The sequence below is a fragment of the Chanodichthys erythropterus genome, chromosome 4, assembly GCF_024489055.1.
Source record: "Chanodichthys erythropterus isolate Z2021 chromosome 4, ASM2448905v1, whole genome shotgun sequence".
Lineage (NCBI taxonomy): Eukaryota > Metazoa > Chordata > Actinopteri > Cypriniformes > Xenocyprididae > Chanodichthys > Chanodichthys erythropterus.
In genome coordinates this window covers 11,162,953-11,185,367 of record NC_090224.1, presented here as the reverse complement: position 1 = coordinate 11,185,367, position 22,415 = coordinate 11,162,953, and the positions used below count along the sequence as shown (strand labels likewise).

The 22,415-nt window shown below is 36.7% G+C and overlaps 3 protein-coding genes across 5 annotated transcripts in view; 1 reads left to right on the top strand and 2 right to left on the bottom strand.

Moving 5' to 3' along the window:
• The window catches only part of LOC137019053 (leucine-rich alpha-2-glycoprotein-like), a 31,839-nt gene that overhangs the window by 5,176 nt on the left and 4,248 nt on the right, over window positions 1-22,415 (top strand). Inside the window, exon 3 of one of the 3 annotated variants that reach the window (XM_067384038.1) lies at window positions 1,638-2,108. The exons of the other annotated variants lie outside the window; for them this stretch is intronic. The gene's annotated coding sequence lies outside the window, so the exon portion shown is untranslated. Of the gene's footprint in view, window positions 1-1,637; window positions 2,109-22,415 lie in introns of those variants that run through there. 3 annotated transcript variants of the gene reach the window in all.
• On the bottom strand, window positions 16,704-19,346 carry LOC137018802 (potassium voltage-gated channel subfamily F member 1-like). Its single transcript, XM_067383525.1, has 2 exons — window positions 19,341-19,346; window positions 16,704-18,181 (listed from the first exon to the last, which is right to left on the bottom strand). Exon 2 carries the CDS (start codon window positions 18,174-18,176, stop codon window positions 16,704-16,706), a length of 1,473 nt encoding a protein of 490 aa, XP_067239626.1. The 5' UTR covers window positions 18,177-18,181; window positions 19,341-19,346.
• Window positions 20,375-21,784, bottom strand: LOC137018450 (potassium voltage-gated channel subfamily F member 1-like). Its single transcript, XM_067383091.1, has one exon. The coding sequence runs from the start codon at window positions 21,782-21,784 to the stop codon at window positions 20,375-20,377; it is 1,410 nt and encodes a 469-aa protein (XP_067239192.1).

Genomic DNA, 22,415 nt, shown 5'->3' with positions numbered 1-22,415 from the left:
GGTCATGTAAAGCTATATGTTTTAAACAGCTTCACAAAGTGTTTTCAACAACACACTATTGCTACATCTGTGTTGCAAACATTAAATAATAATGCAAGTATTGCAATTACAATTTATAGTCTGAATATACACTGATTTCAGCAATTAAAATTAGCTAAATGAACGTTGAAACTAATGTTATTACACTGTTCTGCCAGTAAGTGGTGACCAGTGACTGTTAAAATGTATTTGATGTATCAGAATCATTAATTCCAGACCTCAGAAGAAATTGACTATGGTGGTATGTGATCTCCACATTAAGTATTAAGGGAATGATGATTTGACCTGATCTTGTTCGGTCTTAAATCAGAAGATGTTTGTTGGTAATACTTTACAATAAGGTTGCGTTAACATTATTTAACTGCATTAGTTAACATTAACTAATAATGAATTGCTCTTCTTCAGCATTTATTAATATTTGTTAATGTTAATTTCAACATTTACTAATACGTTATTAAAATCAAATGTTGTATTTGTTAACATTAGTAAATGCACTGTGAAGTAAACAACCAACAAACAGCTGTATTTTTAACGTTAACAAAGATTAGTAATTACAGTAATGTATTGCACATTGTTAGTTCATGTTAGATAATACTAATGTTAACAAATAAAAACCTTATTGTAAAATGTTACCTTTTTTTTTTTTTTTTTTAAATTCAACACAAAACGTATGACCACAATAACTTTAAGAAACATTTTTGTTTGTTTAGATAAATCGGGGTTTGACCTGTAATGTGATGCAGTTAGACTAGGTTACATTTGATAAATATTATTAAATTGTAAAGAAATAAAATATATATTTTTGTCGAAAGAATTCCAGGCACAGTTCACTCTCAGCCAATAAGATTCCACGTATCATTTTCATGGCTCAGTCGTCTCTTCTGATTTGTTTATAACTTTTGACAGCGTTTAATCCAAAAGCATTAATTTCTGCAAGAGCACGGAGAGATTCGTGAGCGCACGTGCAGTTTGAGCGCACAGGAAACCGTTTGAGCGTGCACACGCAAAATCTGAGCGAGAGGAGAGGCAGTTCACAAGAGAGCACTATATTTGAGCACGCGTGTCCAGATTTGCGCGAGAGCAGAGGAAATCTGCGCACGAGCGGACAGATTTGCGCTCGCGCATTACATTGATATGCTCTCGCGTCACAATAATGTGCTCTCCACATTTGACAGTAAAATAACGCTATACGTTTATGGTGTTTAAGGCAAGCGCAAGCTCTTGGGGCGTCGAGCACGAGATTTAAAGGGGCCGCATACCCTGAATCGGCACATTTATAATGATAGGCAGTTAAAAATAATAATAATTTTTAAAAAAACTATGGGGTATTTTGAGCTGAAACTTCACAGACACATTCAGGGGACACTTAAGACTTATATTACATCTTTTGAAAACATGTTCTTCGGCACCTTTAAAACTTTAAAATTGTTTAAAATTTGTATAGTATACAGTAACTAAAATATTGGGAGGAAATATACTATTGAAACTAAATACTTTGTATCAAGGGGAAAATTTTTTTATGCAATTTCATATAGACCTTTAAAGTACATATGTCATAATGGATTAAATCTTTTCTTTTATTAATTTTTTTTCTCCAGCATTTCCATTGCACATTGGTTCCATTCCATTGGTTCTTTATAGTGGATTTTTATAAAGATTATTTAATATATTCTTCACACTAAAAAAAATTAGTTCTTTTAAGAACTGTTCGTTGAATGTACTTGGGGAACCAAAAATGGTTCTTCTATGGCATCACTGCAAAAACTCTCTTTTGGAACCTTTATTTTTTAGTGTATCAAATTGACAATTCATTTGAGTGAGTAAACAGCTTGCTTTTTAAAATTTGTGCTACAAAGTTACTATGTGAAAATCTCCTGTATTTACAAATAAGTTTATCTTTGGAAAAATATTTTTAATTGGGTTAAATAGTACCCAGTGAACTTATAACTAATTAAAACTTTTGCAGCCCTTGGGCCTCATTTATAAAATGTTGTGCAGAAACCGTCCTAAATTTGATCTTATGATCATTTCTCAGATGTGCGTACGTGTGATTCATAGAATGAACGTACACACAGAAAACGAGCGTACGCCTCTCTTTCAGATGTGAAATTTATAAATCGCAAATGATCTTGAACTTATGTGCAACTGAATTCTTTCAGTTCTCTGCTTTGTAAATGACACCTAATTAATGTAATTTACATATAAATGATCACCAGTCATCGTCCAAATCGTTTAATTCAGAATGGTGAGCTCCAAGAATACCTTAGATTTCCAAAAACCTTCAGTAAAATGACAAGGAAAAGTGTGTACGTCTGCTCAGACCCTGACGTGCCTCTAAGCACTTTTCCACATCAAAGTCTGTTTTTATAAATATGAGCGTTGGCGTGGATTTAAGCGTACAAACAGTACTAGCTAAAGCAGTAATACTTTGTAGTTTATAAACATTTAAGGGGGAGGGATACATACAGTAGAGGTGGAGACAATTTAAAGCATGCAAATGCAGTGCAGGAATCAGCCCATTCCTGGCATTTCCCCAGCCCTGCACTGTAAAAAAAATCCCGTTGTTTCTACGGAAAAATACCGGCAGCTGTGGTTACCAGAACAATACTGTAAAAATGACATCTAACCGTAAACATACTGACGGAGTTACATGTGAATTTTACATTTTAAATCTGTTAAATTTACGGTAAAATAACGTATTTCATTAACTGATATAATGTTAATTTACCAACCTAATGAAGTACTAATATCTGTTTTGTATCTTTATAATACACTGACAGTCACCAAACACAGTGGTGATGAGAGTCACATGATGAATCAAAGTTCATCACAAGCAGCTTTTCCACAAGCTGAGAAGCACAATACTAATATATAGAAGGAGCACACAGTGTCATTCACACACACACTAAACACCATCATGGTAACATGCATGAAATTTTAAAAATGCAATAAACATTAATTTAACAACATTAGATGTAACATAAAACCCTAATGTACATAACTGATAAGAAAAAAATGAGAAAAACTAAGAAGAAACAGAGTTATTTCAACGAAAATATATCAAATGTGAAGTATCACGCAGGGAATTGTGGGAATGTCAATATACGGTTTTTCACTGTAAATTTTACAATGAATTGTTATTTTTCACTTCCAAAAACTGTGAATTTAACGGTATTTTACCGTAAAATTACATTAAATGTACCATTAGATCTATTACAGTTATTCACCGTATATAGTACGGAAACTTTCTGTAAACCAATCAACAGTTTTTCACCGCAGCATTTTTACAGTCTTTTACTGTTAAAATCACGGTCATTTTTTACAGTGTGATCTAATCAGCATAACAGTGTCGTTGGAATGCATACCTGCTCCAATCAGTCTGAAAGTACCTCAAAATGTTAAACACAATGTACATAAAGTTTTCACTTTATATACTATTAAATTGGAACCTAGATATAACATATTATAAATTTGTTATCCCACAGTGCGTATGCACAGATTTGATATTAGAGTGTTTGTATGCTTAAATCCACGCCAACGCTCATATTTATAAAAACGGACTTTGACGTGGAAAAGTGCTTAGAGCCACTTTTCCAGAGTACTTTTTCTGGTCAGATTACTGCAGGTTTTTGGAAATCTAAGCTATTCTTGCAGCTCACCAAGGATTTGGACGATGACTGGTGATCTTTTATATGTAAATGACTTTAATTAGATGTCGTTTATAATGCGGAGAACTGCAACCATTGAGTTGCGTGCAAGTTTAAGATCATTTGCTATTTATAAATTTCACATCTGAAAGAGAGGCGTACACTCGTTTTCTGTGTATACGTTCATTCTATGAATCACACGTATGGACATCTGAGAAATTATCGTAAGTAATTTTTTGACAGTGTCAAATTTAGGATGGTTTCTGAGCAACATTTTATAAATGAGGCCCCAAATCTGTGAGTATGCACGTTTTATAAATGAGGCCCCTGGTTTGGGACTATTTTTAAAGAAAGAAAACCTGATTTTGATCAGCAGAGGGCACTAAACTCTAATCAAAGTCATTTAGAGGCACATGGGAAAAGTGGTTTCAGAAAAAAATAATTACAATTCTTAGATTACTGTTATTATTGTAAACTTTTGACATATTCTCCAACAAAATGTGTACACACTTATAACAGTTCCCTGTGTTATTGCTACATTACAAACTGTTATTTCATATTGTCTCTCATTCTTGTTTTGTTTCTCAAATTTTCTCCCCATTTTTCTCTTTCATCTCTCTGTACGTGTCCTCAGAAATCCCTAGTGTATCTTAATAAAATGTGCCTTTGTGCATTAGAGATTTATAACTCCTGTAAACAAGGGCTGTCTCCGGGGGAGGGTACTTATGAAAATTAAACCTTTTCACGGACAGTATAAAGAGAATAGAAAAAAATGATCAGAGCATGGCCTTGTTCCAACTTCTGCCCCCAGTACCCCTCAGTTTAATTTTTAATTTTTAAGAGTTTTCCTCACGAGGAAACATGTAAAATGTATGACAACTTTATTTTCTCAATATTGAGAGTATTTCCAAAGCTCAGTATCTCTCTATATGCTGTACAAACAACACTATGTCAGGGGCTTTCAAATGTAATATTGCATTTCTTTTTTGTATAGAATCACTGAAAAAGCACTAAAATGTATTTATTTAAGCACAAAAAGCATGTAGGTCATTGACGAATAAGGTTTTTATAATTAATTTTGAAGTTTTATTAAGTGTTTACAATGAGATTATGTGGTTTTTATAATCAATTAACACTGCTTTTGTCATTTTTTACAAGATGGACAAAATTTGTCACCAAAAAAGTCATTTGATTTAACCAAAATTTCGGTTTTACTGAATGACAATTTTATTTTGGTTATACCAAATGTATATTTTCAAACAAGGCTGATATCTAGCTAGCTAGCTATCAAAAGGACAATCAAATATTTTATATTTAGTACAAGTTTTTTAAATATTACAACATTTTTAGAGTGTAAACTCATGAAATTTATTTTCTGGACATTCTTTCTCATAACAAAGCATACCGGGCACTTTCCCGGTGGGCCGACGTGCTCTTTGGGGCCGACGGTCGCCGACCGCCAAAAAAAAAAAAAAAAAAAAAAAAAAAAAAAATTATCTCGGCCCATGAAAGTGGTAGGCCTAGATCGGCGGCCCAATGCTTTTTCATTTGACACTGGGCTGCTGGCCCAAAACACTTTAGTCAAAAAAATCACATAGGCTATTTTTTTCCTTCTGACAGACGCGGCTCATGAAACATGTAGCTTTGCGGCCCATTGGTTGTTTTCTTGATTGACACTGGACTGGCTCAATCATATCTTTGAACAGCACCATCTATAAGATTTCTGCCTGCACGCAATATAAAAAATATAATTAATAACCACGCTAAGTATTGTGCATAAATTATATAAACCTAAAATAATTTTGTAAGTAGTAAAGCAATACAAACGCAAACGGGCGTTTTAAGTTTATTAAACATTTTGAGTCACCCCTCCCTTGCCTCACAGTGGTTTGGTCCACCGCGCACGTCACACTCGCTTGTGCTTAGATTCTGTAGAAGTCCGGCGGCGCCGGCGGGAGAGAACAGTTCTACAGACAGATGAGTTCCAGTAAGTCGGCTGTCAAGGCTATTTTATTCAAAAACATCGGGTGAAGTGATTATTTTCTCTTTAACGCTGATGGTGCTGAGTAATTAGTCATAACAACAACAACAACAACAACAACAAAAAAAGATGATAACTGATGAATTTGACTGAATTTTTTCCGCTATTTCCGATTACTCCGCTATTTTAGAGATTATAATGTTACCTAGCTTGTTTACCATAGCTTGTTGGATATAAGTAACCCACACCAACAACAATTAACATTGTGATAAGAATAAGTAAACTGTAATAAGGCTAATAGATTTACTGTTGTGTGTTGGGTTATGCTCAGTGTGTATTCATCGTATCTTGGTTGTAAACAACTAAAAATAAATAAATAAGTAGAATAAATTTTATATATATATATAAGCGGAAGGACGGGTGGTATTTGTGATCTTAAGTGGTGGTGGGCCGGTCTGGGCCAAAAAGCCAGGGCCGATTTTTGGTCCCAGTCCATCCCTGTATATATATATATATATATATATATATATATATATATATATATATATATATATATATATATATATACAACAGTTCTGTCTGGTTCTCGTATCTGATTGGCTGATAGCCATGCGATATTTCAGTGATAACAGCACTCCTACTGCCTTTTCACCGTTTGTATCACTCCGCTTGAAGTGACCGTCATGGCGGCCGATCAAATCAACCGTAACTTTTACAAATACTACTCCTTGTACCACGAACTGTAGTTTTAATAGTTTTTTAGGCGAGAATGTAGTTGTTTAGTGCTGAAATATGTGACTCCTATTTAATAACAGCGCCTAATTTATAATTTGTTTTGACGTTTTCGGAGATGCGAGCTCGAGTGCATCAGCGGCCGTTCAGTGCTTCTGTAACCGCCGAGAACAGCTTCATCTCGGCCAGTGCCTCGGGGATTTGCCGCTGGCTCTTATAGTGGTTAAACACGAGACATAATTCAATTTGAGTACATAGAACGGGCAATCTTTGGTCTTATTAATCTATTATTTGTTCCAGAGCAAGTCGAATTGTGCTATATTAAATTTGATAATAATAAACGTTACATCCTTATATAGCACATTGGCTACAACTAGACGGGACATATCAGACTCTTCTCCGCTTCAAATACGTAAAACATTGCACTTTATAAACATGTTTTTTTGAGTAAACAAAACGCTTTACATTTTTTTTTCAAACATCAGATCTTTATTTACCTTTGCATTGCACAGAGGAGATGTCCAAACTGCGTGTGCACTTCATTCACGAGGTGAGGCGGATTAATGAGGCTTGATTGACAGTTTGAGGATCCAATGGAGTTAGGAGGTTTTGTCACAAGCTCTTTAAAATCCTTTTCATTCGTTAAATATTTGTAAAACCCACATACAAGCGTAAATGGTGACCTATATATATATATTTTAATAACTAGTGCTTCATGTTTGACTGAACTGTACAATTGTGCTTATATGTTGTTCAATAAATATTATTTTTATATAAATATGTCCATTAAGTAATATGGATTGAGTGAACATTACATTAATACGCCATTTTACAGGAGAATTAGTCAGTGAGTCACAAGAGACTTTTAAATTGAAAGGAGCTTTTGCAAAAGGAAGTTGTTTTAGCGCTGTGGTGTTGGATGGAAAATTCCCAAAGCTGAAAAAAGAATACAATGATCGCTTACCTCAGCGGACATTCAAACGGACTTGTATAAAGGATGTAATATTATGGACATCGACTTGATGAATGAATGTAATGCCAGATATATACCAGACACAGGTAATAGCCTACTCTCTCTCTCTCTCTCTCGCTCTCTCTCTAATACTGTAGAAAATTCAATGTGTTTCAATGAAGCGACTCAACGTTACTAGTTCTAAAGTGACATTTTAGAGTTAGCAACGGAGGCTTGGTCCAACTGTCAAATTGAGATTTGAATCCGTGGCGGAAGGAAGTAGTGCTGCACAAAAGAGGGTTTTAAAGACACTCCGTTGTTGTTCTTATTTATTTACACACTCGTGCCGTCGAACTGTTGTATAAACGCAATATCACACTCGTAGCCGTGCGATATGGCTGTATATCAGCACGCTGTGATTACCTGCGGCCTCGTGCCTACGGACGAATCACAGCGTGCTGATATACAGCCATATCGCACGGCTACTCGTGTGATATTGCTCATATAATATTTTAATCACAAATGAAAGGACTCTATTGGCCTTTGGACGATTAAATCAAATGACCTTCAAAATCTTTAAAATACCTTTATAGGTATAGCAAAATATAATTAAAACCTTTAAATTCAATAAAACATATCTAGTTTTACTACCTTACATACTTTGGATGTCATATCTTTGTTTTTGTTTTTATTGTTATTAAGGCCTTTGGATAAAAAAGAAAAAGAAAAAAAAGAATGACCCGTCACATCATTGACCCATGTATAGCTCCCATAAATACAAATACAGAAAAGAATAAAATTCACCTGATATATTTGAAAAGATAAAGTGTAATGTTTAAACGTCCAAAAATACTATAGGATGTGTGTTTGACCCTATTTTCACCTTCTGCACTGCATTAAGGATATGAAGATTGGTTCCGTGTTCAATGCAGCGTGATGATTTTTATAATTCCTCTGAGAGACTGACCATTACATACCTGAACCATCTTTAACAATGCTTTTCCTTCAGGTCACAAATCTTGAGCACTTTTATGGCTAGAATAAACCCTTTTAGAAGCTTTAAGACATTCTGTGACCTTGAAGATCTCTGAAGCTGACTAATAATGTTTTTGGGGCAGTGACAATATATCATTGTTTGGTTGTTAAAGTAAACAGAATTTAACAAAAGATTTTATATTGAAGAGTCTAATAAAAATGATAATGACAAATGGTTTAAGTATTCTTTAAGGAGAAAAGTATGGTAATTAATTGAAGGCTTTCTCACACTACTTAATCATTACTAAAAGCATTAACACTATTGTTCTAATTCCTCTTCTTTTTTCTTTCATGTATTAACAGTCACCATTTACTGTAACAGGCAATTTAGCTCTTAGATCCTGATGTCAGATAAGTGCATTTCCCCATAAATCAAGACTGCCGTTTAATATAATCAGTGTTTACTACACTTCATATTTTACCTGTTATGAATGTGAATTCTCAATCTGTGTTGAATAAGATGCAATAAAAAGACTGTGTAGTGTGTACCACTGAATTAAGGCAAGAAACGTATTTTTATAGAGATCTCCTCCTGGATTGTGCCAGAAAAAACAACAACACGTCCAACGTATATGATTCACTAACTTTTAGTGTTATATTGGGGCTATACTGTACCTTAAACATTTTTATCTATAGGCATTATTCATTAAATTATTTATATCATTGTAGTATTGGAGTGACCACCAGACAGACACTCTCACACACACTCTCTCTCTCTCTCACTCACTCACTCTCTCACACACACAAACCAAATCCAGAATATAGACTACCTAAAATGGTGCCTTTGGAGGTAAAGAGAGTAATCCAAACACAGGCTATGGTCAAAGCAGGCAGCAAACAATCATCAAACAAAGAAACAGTCCAGGGTCAAAAACACAGGCAAGGCAAAGAACAAGGAGACAAGGTCAAAAACAAGGCTAAACAATACTCAGCAATGAGTGTGTGTGTGTGTGTGAGTGCAGCTTATGCTGCGTTCCAGGCAGGTTTTTGAGCCCGTAAGTCACGATTTCAAATCACGACTTTGTAGCGTTCCAGGAAAGTCACGCCAAACTGTGTAAAAGTGTAAACAAACCAACATGGCGGACCGTACGGGGCTTATTCTCATTAATTATTTCTGTCGCCAAAGGTGCTTACTCCTTGCTTATTTGAGGGAAACAGAGGAGGAAAACGGCGCATAAGGCAAGAGAAGCGGTTATACCTTTTATTTTACCGTGTACTTGCATAAACACGGCATCCGTAGGGGCTGCCATTGTTGTTTTGCGGGCTATGTGATGTCAGAACTCGTAACTGGGAGTACATTGATCTAGTACGAGTTCACGGGTGGGAAGTCATGGCTTTGACTGCTGTTCCAATACACTTTCACGGGTAGAAGGTTGGGAAAACACGGGTTACGGGTTGCCTGGAACGCGGCATTATAAAGGGTCACTGATGGGAAACGGTGTGAGTGCATGATTGGTTCCTAGGTGGGGGATTGTGGGAAATGGAGTCCATATGAATAATATAGAACATGGACCCAGGGCACATGTAACAGTATGATAATCTGACTTCAGCCACAGCCTTTAGATGAAATCAACTGAAGATAAAAGAAGACATTAGATCTCTACAGATCTCAGCAGAGGAGGATTCACAAGAACTCCACAAACAGCATTACAGCTTCACATATTACTAACCAGACTTCTGTCATTCATGAATTAAGAGGAAGTTTAATTCTCATGTTTCAGTCACCATGATAGAATTTTATAACTTTACGAATCATTTGTTTTAAATCAGTCAGAGCGCGTAAATTGCCAAAGTCACGTGATTTCAGTAAATGAGGATTCTTTATGTCATGAGTGTTTTGAAATTTCAATGGTTCACCACTGGGGGGTTTGACAGTTTGATATGTGCTCCAAACCACTGATTTGAAACAAAAGATTTGTAAAGCTTCTTGAAGCAGTGTTTTGAAATCGCCCATCACTAGATATTGTTGATTAAAGTTGTTATTTTGTTTTGTTTGGTGCACAAAAAGTATTCTCGTCACTTCATAACATTAAGGTTTAACCACTGTGGTCACATGAACTGTTTTAAATAGGCCTTTAGTACATTTCTGGGCATTTGAAATTCAATTCACATTTATTTGTATAGCGCTTTTGTTGTGATGTTGACAACTTGATGATTAAGAGGTTGTCATCATCTAGTGGTCTAATCTTACAAAGTGTTTTTATTGTTGTTGTTTTTTTTTTTGTTTTTTTTATCATGTAGATGTGATGCAGTTAATTACAAGTTAAAGCGTTAGTTCACCTCAAAATTCTGTCATTAATTATTCACCCTCATGTTGTTCCACACCCATAAGTTCTTAGTTCATCTTAAGAACACAAATTAAGCTATTTTTGATAAAATCCGATGGCTCAGAGAGGCGTCCATTGATAGCAAGGAAATTAACACTTTCAAATGCCCAGAAAGTTACTAAAGACATAATCAGTGGTCGGAGCGTATATCGAACTACTAAAGTCATGTGATTTCAGTAAACGAGGCTTTGTTACGTGTTTCAAAACGTTTTGAAATTTCAATGGTTCACGTGACTTTGGCAGTTTGGAACATGATTTGAAACAAAAGATTTGTAAAGTTTCAAAGCTTCATGAAGCAGTTTGTTGAAATTGCCCATCACTATTTGGTATTGTTGAATAAAGTAGGTTTTTTTTTCGATTTTGTTTTTGTTTTTTTGGCTCACAAAAAGTTGTCACTTCATAACATTAAGTTTGAACCACTGTACTCACATTAATTGTTTTAAAAATGTCTTTAGTATATTTCTGGGAATTTGAAAGTGTTAATTATCTTGCTGTCAACGGAGACCTCATCATGCCATCTGATTTTATCAAAAATATCTTCATTTGTGTTCCAAAGATGAACGAAGGTCTTATGGGTGTGGAACGACATGAGGGTTAATAATTAATAACAAATTTTCCATTTTTTGGTGTACTAACCCTTTAATAATAGTCTGTTATAGAATGCATTGTGACATGAAGCATGTCACCATTGTTGAGATTTATATTTCTATATAAGAGGGCCTATGGTTGGAAAGATGCCTAAAGCTTTTTCCTGCACCCCTACTGAAGCTAAGCAGGGTTGAGCCTGGTCTGTACTGGGTCGTTGCAGGAAGAGGTGTTAGAGAGACCAGCGGGTCCTAGCGCCCCAGTACAGTCGCCACAAGCTGTGCTGTATAGAGGGTGTAAAATAGTCCATACTGCACATCACATACCGTCCAACGCCCCAGTACAGCTGCTATAAACTACTGAATAAAGGGTTAAAATTAGCAACAGAACTTAAGGGGTGTTATCCTGGGGCAAAAAGAATCCCTACATTACATCACATACCATACAGTTAGTTAGATAGTTTAACACCACAAATGATATAGTACTTTTTTTAGTTCTTACAACTTACATGGAAGCGCTCTATTTTTTTTTCATTACTATTTTTAATGTTTTTGAATGAAGTCTCATATGTATATTTGCCATCAAATTCTGACAGTGTGCTAACCTCTGGTGCAGTTGTGTGCCAAGAATCCAGGATCGTGGATTTTGACAGCTGCATATTTTTTTCATAATACAAAAGAATCGTAACATTTTTCAAAAAGAATCGCTACTTTCCTCAAAAAGAATCGCTACACTTCCAAAAAGAATCGCTACTTTTCCCCCAAAAAAATTGCTACTTTCCCCAAAAAATACTTTATATGACCTTACATTATATACTTTATATATATATATATGTATGTGTGTGTGGATGTGTATATATATATATATATATGTATGTATATATATATATATATATATATATATATATATATATATATATATATATATAAAACTTTAAACTTATAAAGGTCACACTCACTCTCTAAGAACTTTGTGCTCAGAATATTGCCCATATCCTGAAAGAAATATGATCATAATTCTGCTTTATACCAGTAATTAATTATACAGAGTAATGGACCTGCTCTGCTCTGGACCCGGCTTGCTTTGCCACTCATGGCCAATTTCCTTAATTAGTTGCCCTCTGATAATGTAAGCACAGTGTGTGAAATATATCTTCAATAAAACTGTGTCTTTTGTGGGGTCTAGCTCGACTGAAGGGCGGGAATGTTGTAGACAGTGTGCCACCATAAGATTTAAGAGCAGGGATTTACTGGGCTTTTCAATCTCAGCTTGTCTGTGCTGTTCTAAGGATGACCTTGCTGTTGTGAGTAGACTATAGTGTGACTGTCACTTCCTTTAATGTGGAGTGAGTCCTAACGGATTGAGATTCCTCACAGCAGCTGAGATGACATGGGGTGGTGAAGAATGGCTTCCTGAGAGCTACGGGTCTCATGTTCACTGAGGAGATACTGACAGCTAAACACTGCACATATAACTTCAGTGGCATCATTTATATATGACTTGATGCCTTCTGTCAACAGGAAGTTGAGTGTTCACCATCCAGTTTATATATGTTCTCCTTCACGCTCTCATTTCATCCTTATTTAGCAAACAGGGTGCCATAGCAGCATAGTCAGGTACCGTGTGTCTTTAATGTGGTTGTGGCACTCTGCCATCTTCCCACTAACATACACTTAACTCCCTCAGCATAACTCACTTTTTAATTGATTTCAGTCAGAGGTTGCAATTTGCTAAATCCATGTTGTTTTAAGTGCTTATTTCAATGTCACATGAATACCACAAGTAAGGAATGTTGTGGTGTAAAGAAAAAGTGTGATATTATAAAAGCAACATGTTTTTTAAATTGAGATTGTCACTAATTATTATTTGAAAAATATAGACTTTTTATTAATTTGACAGTGTATATTTTTATATCCATTTTTAGAGCGTTTGATGTATAAACCTGAAGTGTAAAATTTTCAATTCAGATTTATTCCTAAAGCACTTTTCACTGTAAATATTGTTTCAATGCTGTGTTAAACAGCATTAAACTGCTCTAAATCACTTTCCTCCGGTTTCACAGACAAGGTTTAAGCAAGTCCCAGACTATTTTGACTGAAAGTAACTTGCACTGATATATCTTAAAAATCTCAGAGCCATTGGTTTGTCTCAAGATGCACACCAGTAATGTTTTTTACTAGGGTATGTTTATAAAAGCTACTTAAATACCTTGATTGAAATAAAGCCAAATCCTGGCTTAGCCTAAACCCTGTCTATGAAACCGGGCCTTTATATAACATCTTTTCTTTTTTTTCCCTTTTTTTTTCTTTTCTCTTTTTTTTCCCCCCTCAAATTTTCTGCTGTCATCATAGTACCCTTTTGCAGCTGCTCGGTTGTTTAAACCCATGAAAGGAGAGTAGGCCTACTTTTTTTTTTCTGTCAAACCACCATTAGTAAAGGTCAGTTTTGATCACTGTGATTATTTTTCTCTAGATTTAACCACAGTCCTGAAGTCCAAAGTGAGGTGAGCGCTTGTGAAAGTTCCTTTTGTGAAGAAATAGCTTTATTCTAAAAGAAAAATGGGGAAAACAGTACTTTTAAGTATCAATTGTGCAATTGCGCTTTTCTCCATTTTGAAACACATTCTCTAAATTGTTGCTATGGTGTGAAGGAAATCAGACTCTTCCGCTGTCATTTTCCACTAATCCATTCCATTTAAATCACAGCATCTGCTTTTGTCATATGGTACATTTAAGTTGATCTGCAAATTTAAACATGGTCATATTTCTTTTTCATTAAATTCCATTTTTTTACATTCTGTGCTCCTCAGGCAGGGGCTGCACATAAACTTTGAATAATGATTAGCTCACACCTGTTTGTCTTTTGAGAATAATCGCTTGTACTTCCACAAACTTTCTAAAGGTCAAGCACAATGACCTTTGAAAAACAAATGAAAATGGCAATGCAATTTATTTTTATTTTTTGTGTAAGTTGTAGTAGTTTTGTGTGTAATGGTTGATTTTTACCTCCTAGAACTTCTAGAGGGGAATCTTATTTTTAGAAACTGACAAGTGGTGGGCTTTAAGATTCCAAAATGTGTCTGATGTGGGAGGTGGGCTGACTGTGTGCTCGGGTTACAATATAGTGTGTGTAACTCAACACTGATCCATGTGCAATTGAGATTTTGGACACCATCAGCTGCATGGAACATATTCTTCCCTCTTAGCTATGCTCAGCAGGACAACAGTACGGCGTTTGAGAATTATAGAGGTGCATTTTGCTGTTATTTATATTATAGACACTGATATGCGGCCTGTATTCCTCATTTCAGCGATATTGTGTTGTGTGATGCTGAGTTGTACTGGTGGGGTCAGTGATTACTGGATATTAGCACCGGCTGCTCTTTTGTACACCCACATCCTAGATCTAAGCCATATCTCAGTGTCCAGCCATCAGTAGGCCTACACACACAAACACAAAGACCTTTCCATGTGGGCACAAACACATTTGATGGATTAATTCACTCAGACCGAATGAATAACACCCACACACAAACACACCCACATCTATGTCCACCCATGTCTTTCAGGAGCCAACAAATGAACGGCTCACTCCCTGAGGGACACTCAAAGCACTTCGGTAAAATTCAAACCCTCTAGTGACACATCATTCAAACTCCCACTGAGAGGGATGGTGGTTCACACTATTGTTTAATGGGCAGGTTTGATTGAAAAAAAAAATCGAGGGAGAGATAATGTACAGGTAAGTTCATAGATGTTTACCTGTACAGGACAGGATTAGAGTGAACTATTTAAATAATTTGATGTATCTGAAGCATCAAATTGTAATAGCTACAAGGTTGTAGACATCATGTAGCATGCACATTCAGTCACCACAGTATATTACACAGTACACATATATTGTTTTCTGGTCTTGATTTCAATTGCTCAAGCTGAATAATAATAATAGTAATAAATATAGCTGCAAGCAGCAATTACAGTGTCAAGCCAAATAAGGGAAGAAAAGGAAATATTTGTGGACATCTGTGATCATAGGTTTAGGATGAAGCTTAAAATTACATTAGTTAAATCTCTTTTAACATAAAAACATGGTTTATAACTTCTGAGCAGTAGGTGGTGCTATGACGAAACTCTGCATGCACCCTCAAGTAATGCCTTTGATGACATGTACCAAGTTTTGTGTCAATACACAAAACTTTTGCAAAGATACAGCCGCATATCCAATTTGGGTGTGCTCTCTGTCAAATTTGTTGACGCAGTATAAAACAATGGTTGGGTCTATCATAAATCTTTTAAAATCTTTTTGTCATGAGTGTCTGTAGATGCTACATACCAAATTTTGTACAAATCGGACAAATTTTGTAGCAGGAGTTCGAAAGTTTTTTCTATAAAATTCAATATGGCGGACAGTAAATATGGCAAATTTGGTATCATAGGACTGGGTATACGCCAACAAATCTAATGATGTAAGTTAAATGACAATGGCCCAGTTTCACAGACAGGGCTTAGACTAAGCCAGGATTAGGCCTTAGTTCAATTAAGACATTTAAGTAGCTTTTATAAATGTACCCTAAAAAACAACATTACTGGTGTGCATCTTGAGACAAAACAATAGCACTGACATATTTGAAGATATGTCAGTGCAAGTTGTTGTCAGTTAAAACAGCTCAAACACGCATTTTAGTCTGAGACTAGCTTAAGCCTTGTCTGTGAAACCATGGGAATATGTTGAATTTTTCATGTTATGAGCATTTTCATGAATTTCATTATATCTCTTGACAACGGGGCTGGACCCCTAATAATAATAGTAATAATAATATAAACAATCAGTTGATGTTGCCAAATAGCTACAGAAATCAGTACAACCTCCTAATCATTTTATTTTGAAGATCATTAAATCGTATATTATGTTATGTTACAAAAATGTATACAAATTAGGTTGTGATTGTTGTTTTATGCTTCAGAGTACACTAACTGCATAATAAAGACATAGTCATTTTTCTTCCTTCTTGCTTGTTCAGTTAAGAGATCAGTCAGACAGCCTCATTACTGTAAGATATCTTCAGAGACCATGAGTCTTTAAGCATTTGATGTCTATAAGATTGGAATGATTGATTTTTGCTCTTTTTTGGCAAACAGTTTAAGTTTGAAATACACATTTTATTTACAAATCCCTTTTAATTTACTTCTGCATTGTTTTATTTTTTATGTTCTTCAATAAATAAATTTGTATTTACCCTTAGTAACTAATCATTAATTTTATTCTTTTCTGAACAGAGTTGGAGCGTATGGAGCAGATAGATAGATAGATAGATAGATAGATAGATAGATAGATAGATAGATAGATAGATAGATAGATAGATAGATAGATAGATAGATAGATGTTATAGCTTTTTTAGGCTGTAATCACAGCGAACTGTTCATATTTATCGACTTGTTCTTGCGATTGTGAGCAGGTTGGACTTTTTCACCAAGTAACGGGATGTATGTGTCACTCTGTGACGCGCTCACAGCAGCACTGTCCCACACCGAGCTGGTGCCAGCCGAAGCCATTTTTCCAGCCTCCTGCGCATGCTCCATCGCGCGTAACGCCATGAGTTCGATCTCATGCTTGGCAGCTGTTTCAAGTACACGCTGCTTACTGTAAACGATGACAAAGTTGTTAATTATCGGGTGGATTGGCAACGCGATAGCTATTACGCCACACAGAAAACTGACAGCAGCGTTACACCTGCCCAGCGTCGTTTTAGGGTAGATGTCTCCATACCCCACAGTAGTCATTGTAATGATGGCCCACCAAAAGGACTGTGGGATGCTGGTGAACATGGTATCCGGGTGGCTCTGCTCCATTGTGTATCCCAGCGCCGAGAACAGGAAAATCCCCACGCTCATGTACATGAGCAGCAGACCCAGCTCTTTCAAGCTGCTTTTGAGCGCGAAGGTGAGAGTTTGCAGACCTGATGAATGCCGCGCAAGTTTGAAGATGCGCGCAATGCGCATGATGCGTAACGCCTGCACTGCCTGCTGGACGTTGGCGAGCTCCATCATAGCAGTGCCCAAATGCGTAAGAATCAACACTACGTAAAACGGCATGATAGCTAGAAAGTCTATTAAATTCATGAAGGAAAACACAAAGTGCAATTTGTTAGAAGAGGACACGAGGCGCAAAATATATTCCACGGTGAACCAGATGATGCAAGCTGTCTCGATGGACTCAAGGGTCGGATGTTCCACCAGGTTACCCTCGGCATCTTGCACTTGGAGCTCTGGGATGGTGCCCACACACATGACCACAGAGGAGAGCAGGATGAACGCGAACGACACAACCGCGATTACGCGCGCGGCTAAAGATGACTCTGGTTTCTCCATGAGTTTCCACAGGAACGCTTGGCACCTCTGACCTCTAGTCATCGTTGCGTCCTCCTCCAGGTCGTCCAGGATGGTCTTGACCTTCTCTGCTATTTCCGCCAGCTCACTCTCCATCTCATTTAAATTACTTCTGCAGCATTCATCCAGATACTCCGTGTCGATCCTCCAGTAGTCCATCTCTCTCATGAAGCATATGGGACAGATTCCTCGCTTCATGTGAATCTCTCCGTAGTAGTACAAATCTAGGATGCATTTAAAAGCCTCTGGGTCTCTATCGAAATAAAACTCTTGTTTTAATTCGTCGTAGTCATCGCAGAGCGCAGAGAGATCTTTTTGTGTGGACTTCGTGGAGCGGTTCACCAGCTCCGCCAAACGCGTCTCGGGATATCGGTTCAGGACGTCCCCGTAGAGAATGCGCTTGACACCGCCGATGTTTACAGCAATCTCCGTCTCCTCGCTCGCCTCTGAGCCGTTACAGTCCGCGTAACGAGTCCTCGAGAACTCCCACATGTCACCTGTTACAATCCAGAGATTTAAACAAAAGCAAAACAGAACCAATTTTAATGTAGAGGACCATATAGTTTATAATAAGTAACATGTCTGTTGTAGCTAGTACATATTCTTGGAGAGAGCGGGGCCAGAGACTTTTTTTAGGCTGTGTTAATTTGTAAAAATCAGTTTTCACCGTTATGACCCTTTTATGACATTCGCCAACAGTTGTCACAATGAAACCTGCCATTATAATTTATTGGACGAAACAAAAAGGAAACGTAAAGATCAAATCATTGTGTGGGCAAAAATTATATTGTAAATCATGTTGTATAAATTTATAACATTTAAAATGCATATGACAACTTTCCCCGATCTGACAGGTATGGAAAACTGGTACACTGTAAAAAATTATTTTCATGATTTGTTATCATAACATTTTTTCTTTTGTCAAATCAACTTAAATATTTAATGTAGTTCAGATAACATCATATTTTGAGTTTCTGTTGATTAAACCAATCGCCTTCATTGTATTAACTACAATTTTTTAATTTCAGTGAACTCAAAATTTTAACTATTTTAAATTAAACCAACAATTATTTTTTACAGTGTATGTGCTTTTTCCCTGAGACAAGTTGCTTTCACATAAAATATACCTTGATTATCCTGTCAAAAATACAATATTAGCATTTAAAATTAATTTGCAAAATTCGGGTTTTTAGCACAAACATACAATCCACTGCTCACTGTAAATAAAAAAAAAAAGTTGGTTTAACTTGAAAAAGTAAGTAACCTGGTTGCCTTCAAATTTTGAGGGCATTTGATTTAATCAACAGAAACTCGAAATATTATGTTATCTGAACTACATTTTTATATAAGTTGATTTAACAAGAAAAAATGTAATAAATCATGAAAAAAAAAATATATTTTTTTTTACAGTGTAGGACTTTTTACTCAAACCCTTCTAGTGACAACTTCCACATGTCTCAACTAAATTTGCAGATGAAATAGGTTTTTATTTAAACGTTGCAAAATGAATGTTTTATATAAGGATTCAATACATTATTTAAATATATTTAAAGCATCAGCCTATAATTTAAATAGTGTTATTCGCATTAATAAAATCTAGTGCTCCTCATTACGAACAATGTTCTAACTTAAAGGGTCGGTTGCTATAAAACTTACTTATATTTGGACCAAAACCAGTGAAGAAAGTCTCAAAAAGCTTCAGACTTCAGCTGCATGATGTCCGTATGGAGAGCTGAATAAATCCGAAAGAGCGCAACATGAGTTAAAGACTGGTGAGAGGAGCATTACTAAGGTGTGTTGAGTGTGTGTGAGGGTGAGTGTGTAGAGAGATGGAGCAGGCGTGATGGGAGGGGTGGAGAGAGTCATAATTTATGTTTTCGGATTGAATGACCTAGAACAGCTTGCAACTCATGCAGTCATAAAACATATGCACTCTTATAGTGGTTATAATTGATAGCCTACATTTTAAAATACTAGATCTTTGACATCTAATGGCATTTCAACTTTGTTCAACTTTTTGCACTTATACAACTTTTATATAGTATTTTAATTTGAGAGAAATATTTACAGTGTTAATTCGACAATAAGTAATATTTTCTTGGCATTCTCCACTCAATACACTAGAAAACAGTAATTTCTGCTTGCCCTTTGTGTCAACAGCATGTTTGCACAATTCGCCTCGATCTTATATTAAAATATCTCCCTCTAGTTTTGAAAAGTGGACACTGCAAGGCCAGTAAGTTGTGCAACGTGATAAAATTGGGAAAAGATTTCCTTTGCAGTCCATATATATGCTGCTTACATGTTTATCAGTTCATTTCAATGCAAATATTTTCTTATTCTTTGAATTGTTAAAAATGTTTTATTTCATCCCAATGACTTCCACATAAAATTTCAACTGCAGTGTTGGGAATATATAATTTCAGTATGGATTACAGATTAGATTTAGGCCTAAATTGTAAGGTATTAAAGTATTTCTTCGGCTGCAGAAAAATATGCACCTGTTGCCAAAGTGGTTTCAAACAAAAGATTACTTCATAGCACCAGATAGATAGATAGATAGATATCACAGTAAACTGTTTATATTGATAAGTTTTATTTCCTACGTTTATTTTGAAGTTGATAAAGAATCACTCTCTAGTTGTTCTTGCACTTTAAGACTGTATCAAGTAACGCGGTATGTTACTTCGTTACGCGGTCACACCAGCACTATCCCACACCGAATGGTTGTTAACCGAAGCCGCTGATGGCATTTTCCCAGCCTCCTGACACTCCTGCGCTTCATCCTCCGCGTGTAACGCCATGAGTTCGATCTCATGCTTAGCAGTGATTTCAAGCTCATACTGCTTATTGTAAATAGTGACAAAGATGTTAATGATCAGGTTAAGTGGCAAAATAATAGCTAAGATGCCGCACATAAAACTGACAGCGGCGTTACACTTGCCTAGCGTGGTGTGAGGGTAAATGTCTCCATAACCCACTGTGGACATAGAACTGATGGCCCACCAGAAGGACTGTGGGATACTGGTGAACAAGGTTTCCGGTTGGCTCTGCTCTGTTGTGTATCCCAGCGCCGAGAACAAGAAAATCCCCACGCTCATATACACGAATATCAGACCCAGCTCTTTCAGGCTGAATTTAAACGCTAATGCGAGAGTTTGCAGACCTGATGAATGGCGCGCGAGTTTGAAGACGCGCGCAAGACGCATGACGCGCAGCGAAATTCGCATGACTCGCAACGACTGCACTGCCTGCTGGACGCTGCCCAGCCCCATCGTGGCAGTACCCAGAAGCAACACTATGTAAAAAGGCATGATGGTTAAAAAGTCTATTATATTCAAGAAGGAAATCAGAAAGCGCAATTTGTTCGAAGAGCAAAAGAAGCGCAAAATATATTTCACGGTGAACCAGATGATGCAAGTCGTCTCGATGCAATCAATGATCGGGTTTTCCACCAGGTTACCCGCGGCATCTTGCACTTGGAGCTCCGGGATGGTGCTCACACACATGACCACAGAGGAGAGCAGGATGAACGCGATCGACAAAACTGAGATTACGCGCGCGGCTAAAGATGACTCTGGTTTCTCCATGAGTTTCCGCAGGAACGCTTGGCACTTCTGGAGTCTAGTCACCGTCACGTCCTCCTTCAGGGCGTCCAGGATGCCCTTGGCCCTTTCAACTATTTTCGCCAGCTTGGTTTCCATTTGATTCAAATTGCTTTTACACCGTTTATTGAGATGTTCCTTGTCGATCCCCCAATAGTCCATCTCTCTCTTGAAGCGAATGGGACAGATTCCTCGCTTAATGCGAATCTCTCCGTAGTAGTACAACTCTAGGATGCATTTAAAAGCCTCTGGGTCTCTATCGAAATAAAACTCTCGCTTTAATTCGTCGTAGTCATCGCAGAGCGCAGAGAGATCTTCTTGTGTGGCATTCGTGGAGCGGTTCACCAGCTCCGCCAAACGCGTCTCGGGATATCGGTTCAGGACGTCCCCGTAGAGAATGCGCTTGACACCGCCGATGTTTACAGCAATCTCCGTCTCCTCGCTCGCCTCTGAGCCGTTACAGTCCGCGTAACGAGTCCTTGGGAACTTCCACATGTCAACTGATAATGCAGAAATGACAGAAGTATAGGTTATGAACAGCAACATGCCAGTTAGTAAAAAATAGTTGTTACAATGTAATTTGTTATTAAATGCTTTTCAGTAAAATTTAAACCGTTGACCAATTTAATTTATTTTCGTAAGACGAAAATTTCTATTTCAAAACCATGTGACATCTTACTCAACCTGACATTAATGAACAATACTTTTGTCCTGAAGGCATATTTTCCGATAAAATCTTGTTTGATAGTATGCTAGGCTACTGTGGTATTAGCCTACTGTGTGTTTACTTGTTTACACAACAGCCATAGCAAATATAAAACGACATTGGGATTTTAGTTTGGAGGACGGAAAAATGTTAAAAGGTTAGTTCGCCCAAAAATGAAAATTCTGTCATTTATGACTGATTCATTTATGCAGTGTTTTGAAATCGGCCATCAATAAATAAGTCGTTATTTTGTTTTGTTTTTTGCCGCACCAAAAGTATTCTCGTCGCTTTATAATATTAATATTGAGCCACTGTACTCACATGAACTCATTTAAATATGTTTTTAGTATCTTTATGGATCTTGACAGAGGAAATGACATTGCTCCCCATGGAGGCCTCACGGAGCCATTGGATTTCAAC

What these genes read in the sequence shown, in the direction of transcription:
- LOC137018802 (XM_067383525.1), bottom strand. Translation starts at nt 18,176, where the DNA reads ATGTGGGAGTTCTCGAGGACTCGTTACGCGGACTGTAACGGCTCAGAG.
- LOC137018450 (XM_067383091.1), bottom strand. Translation starts at nt 21,784, where the DNA reads ATGTGGAAGTTCCCAAGGACTCGTTACGCGGACTGTAACGGCTCAGAG.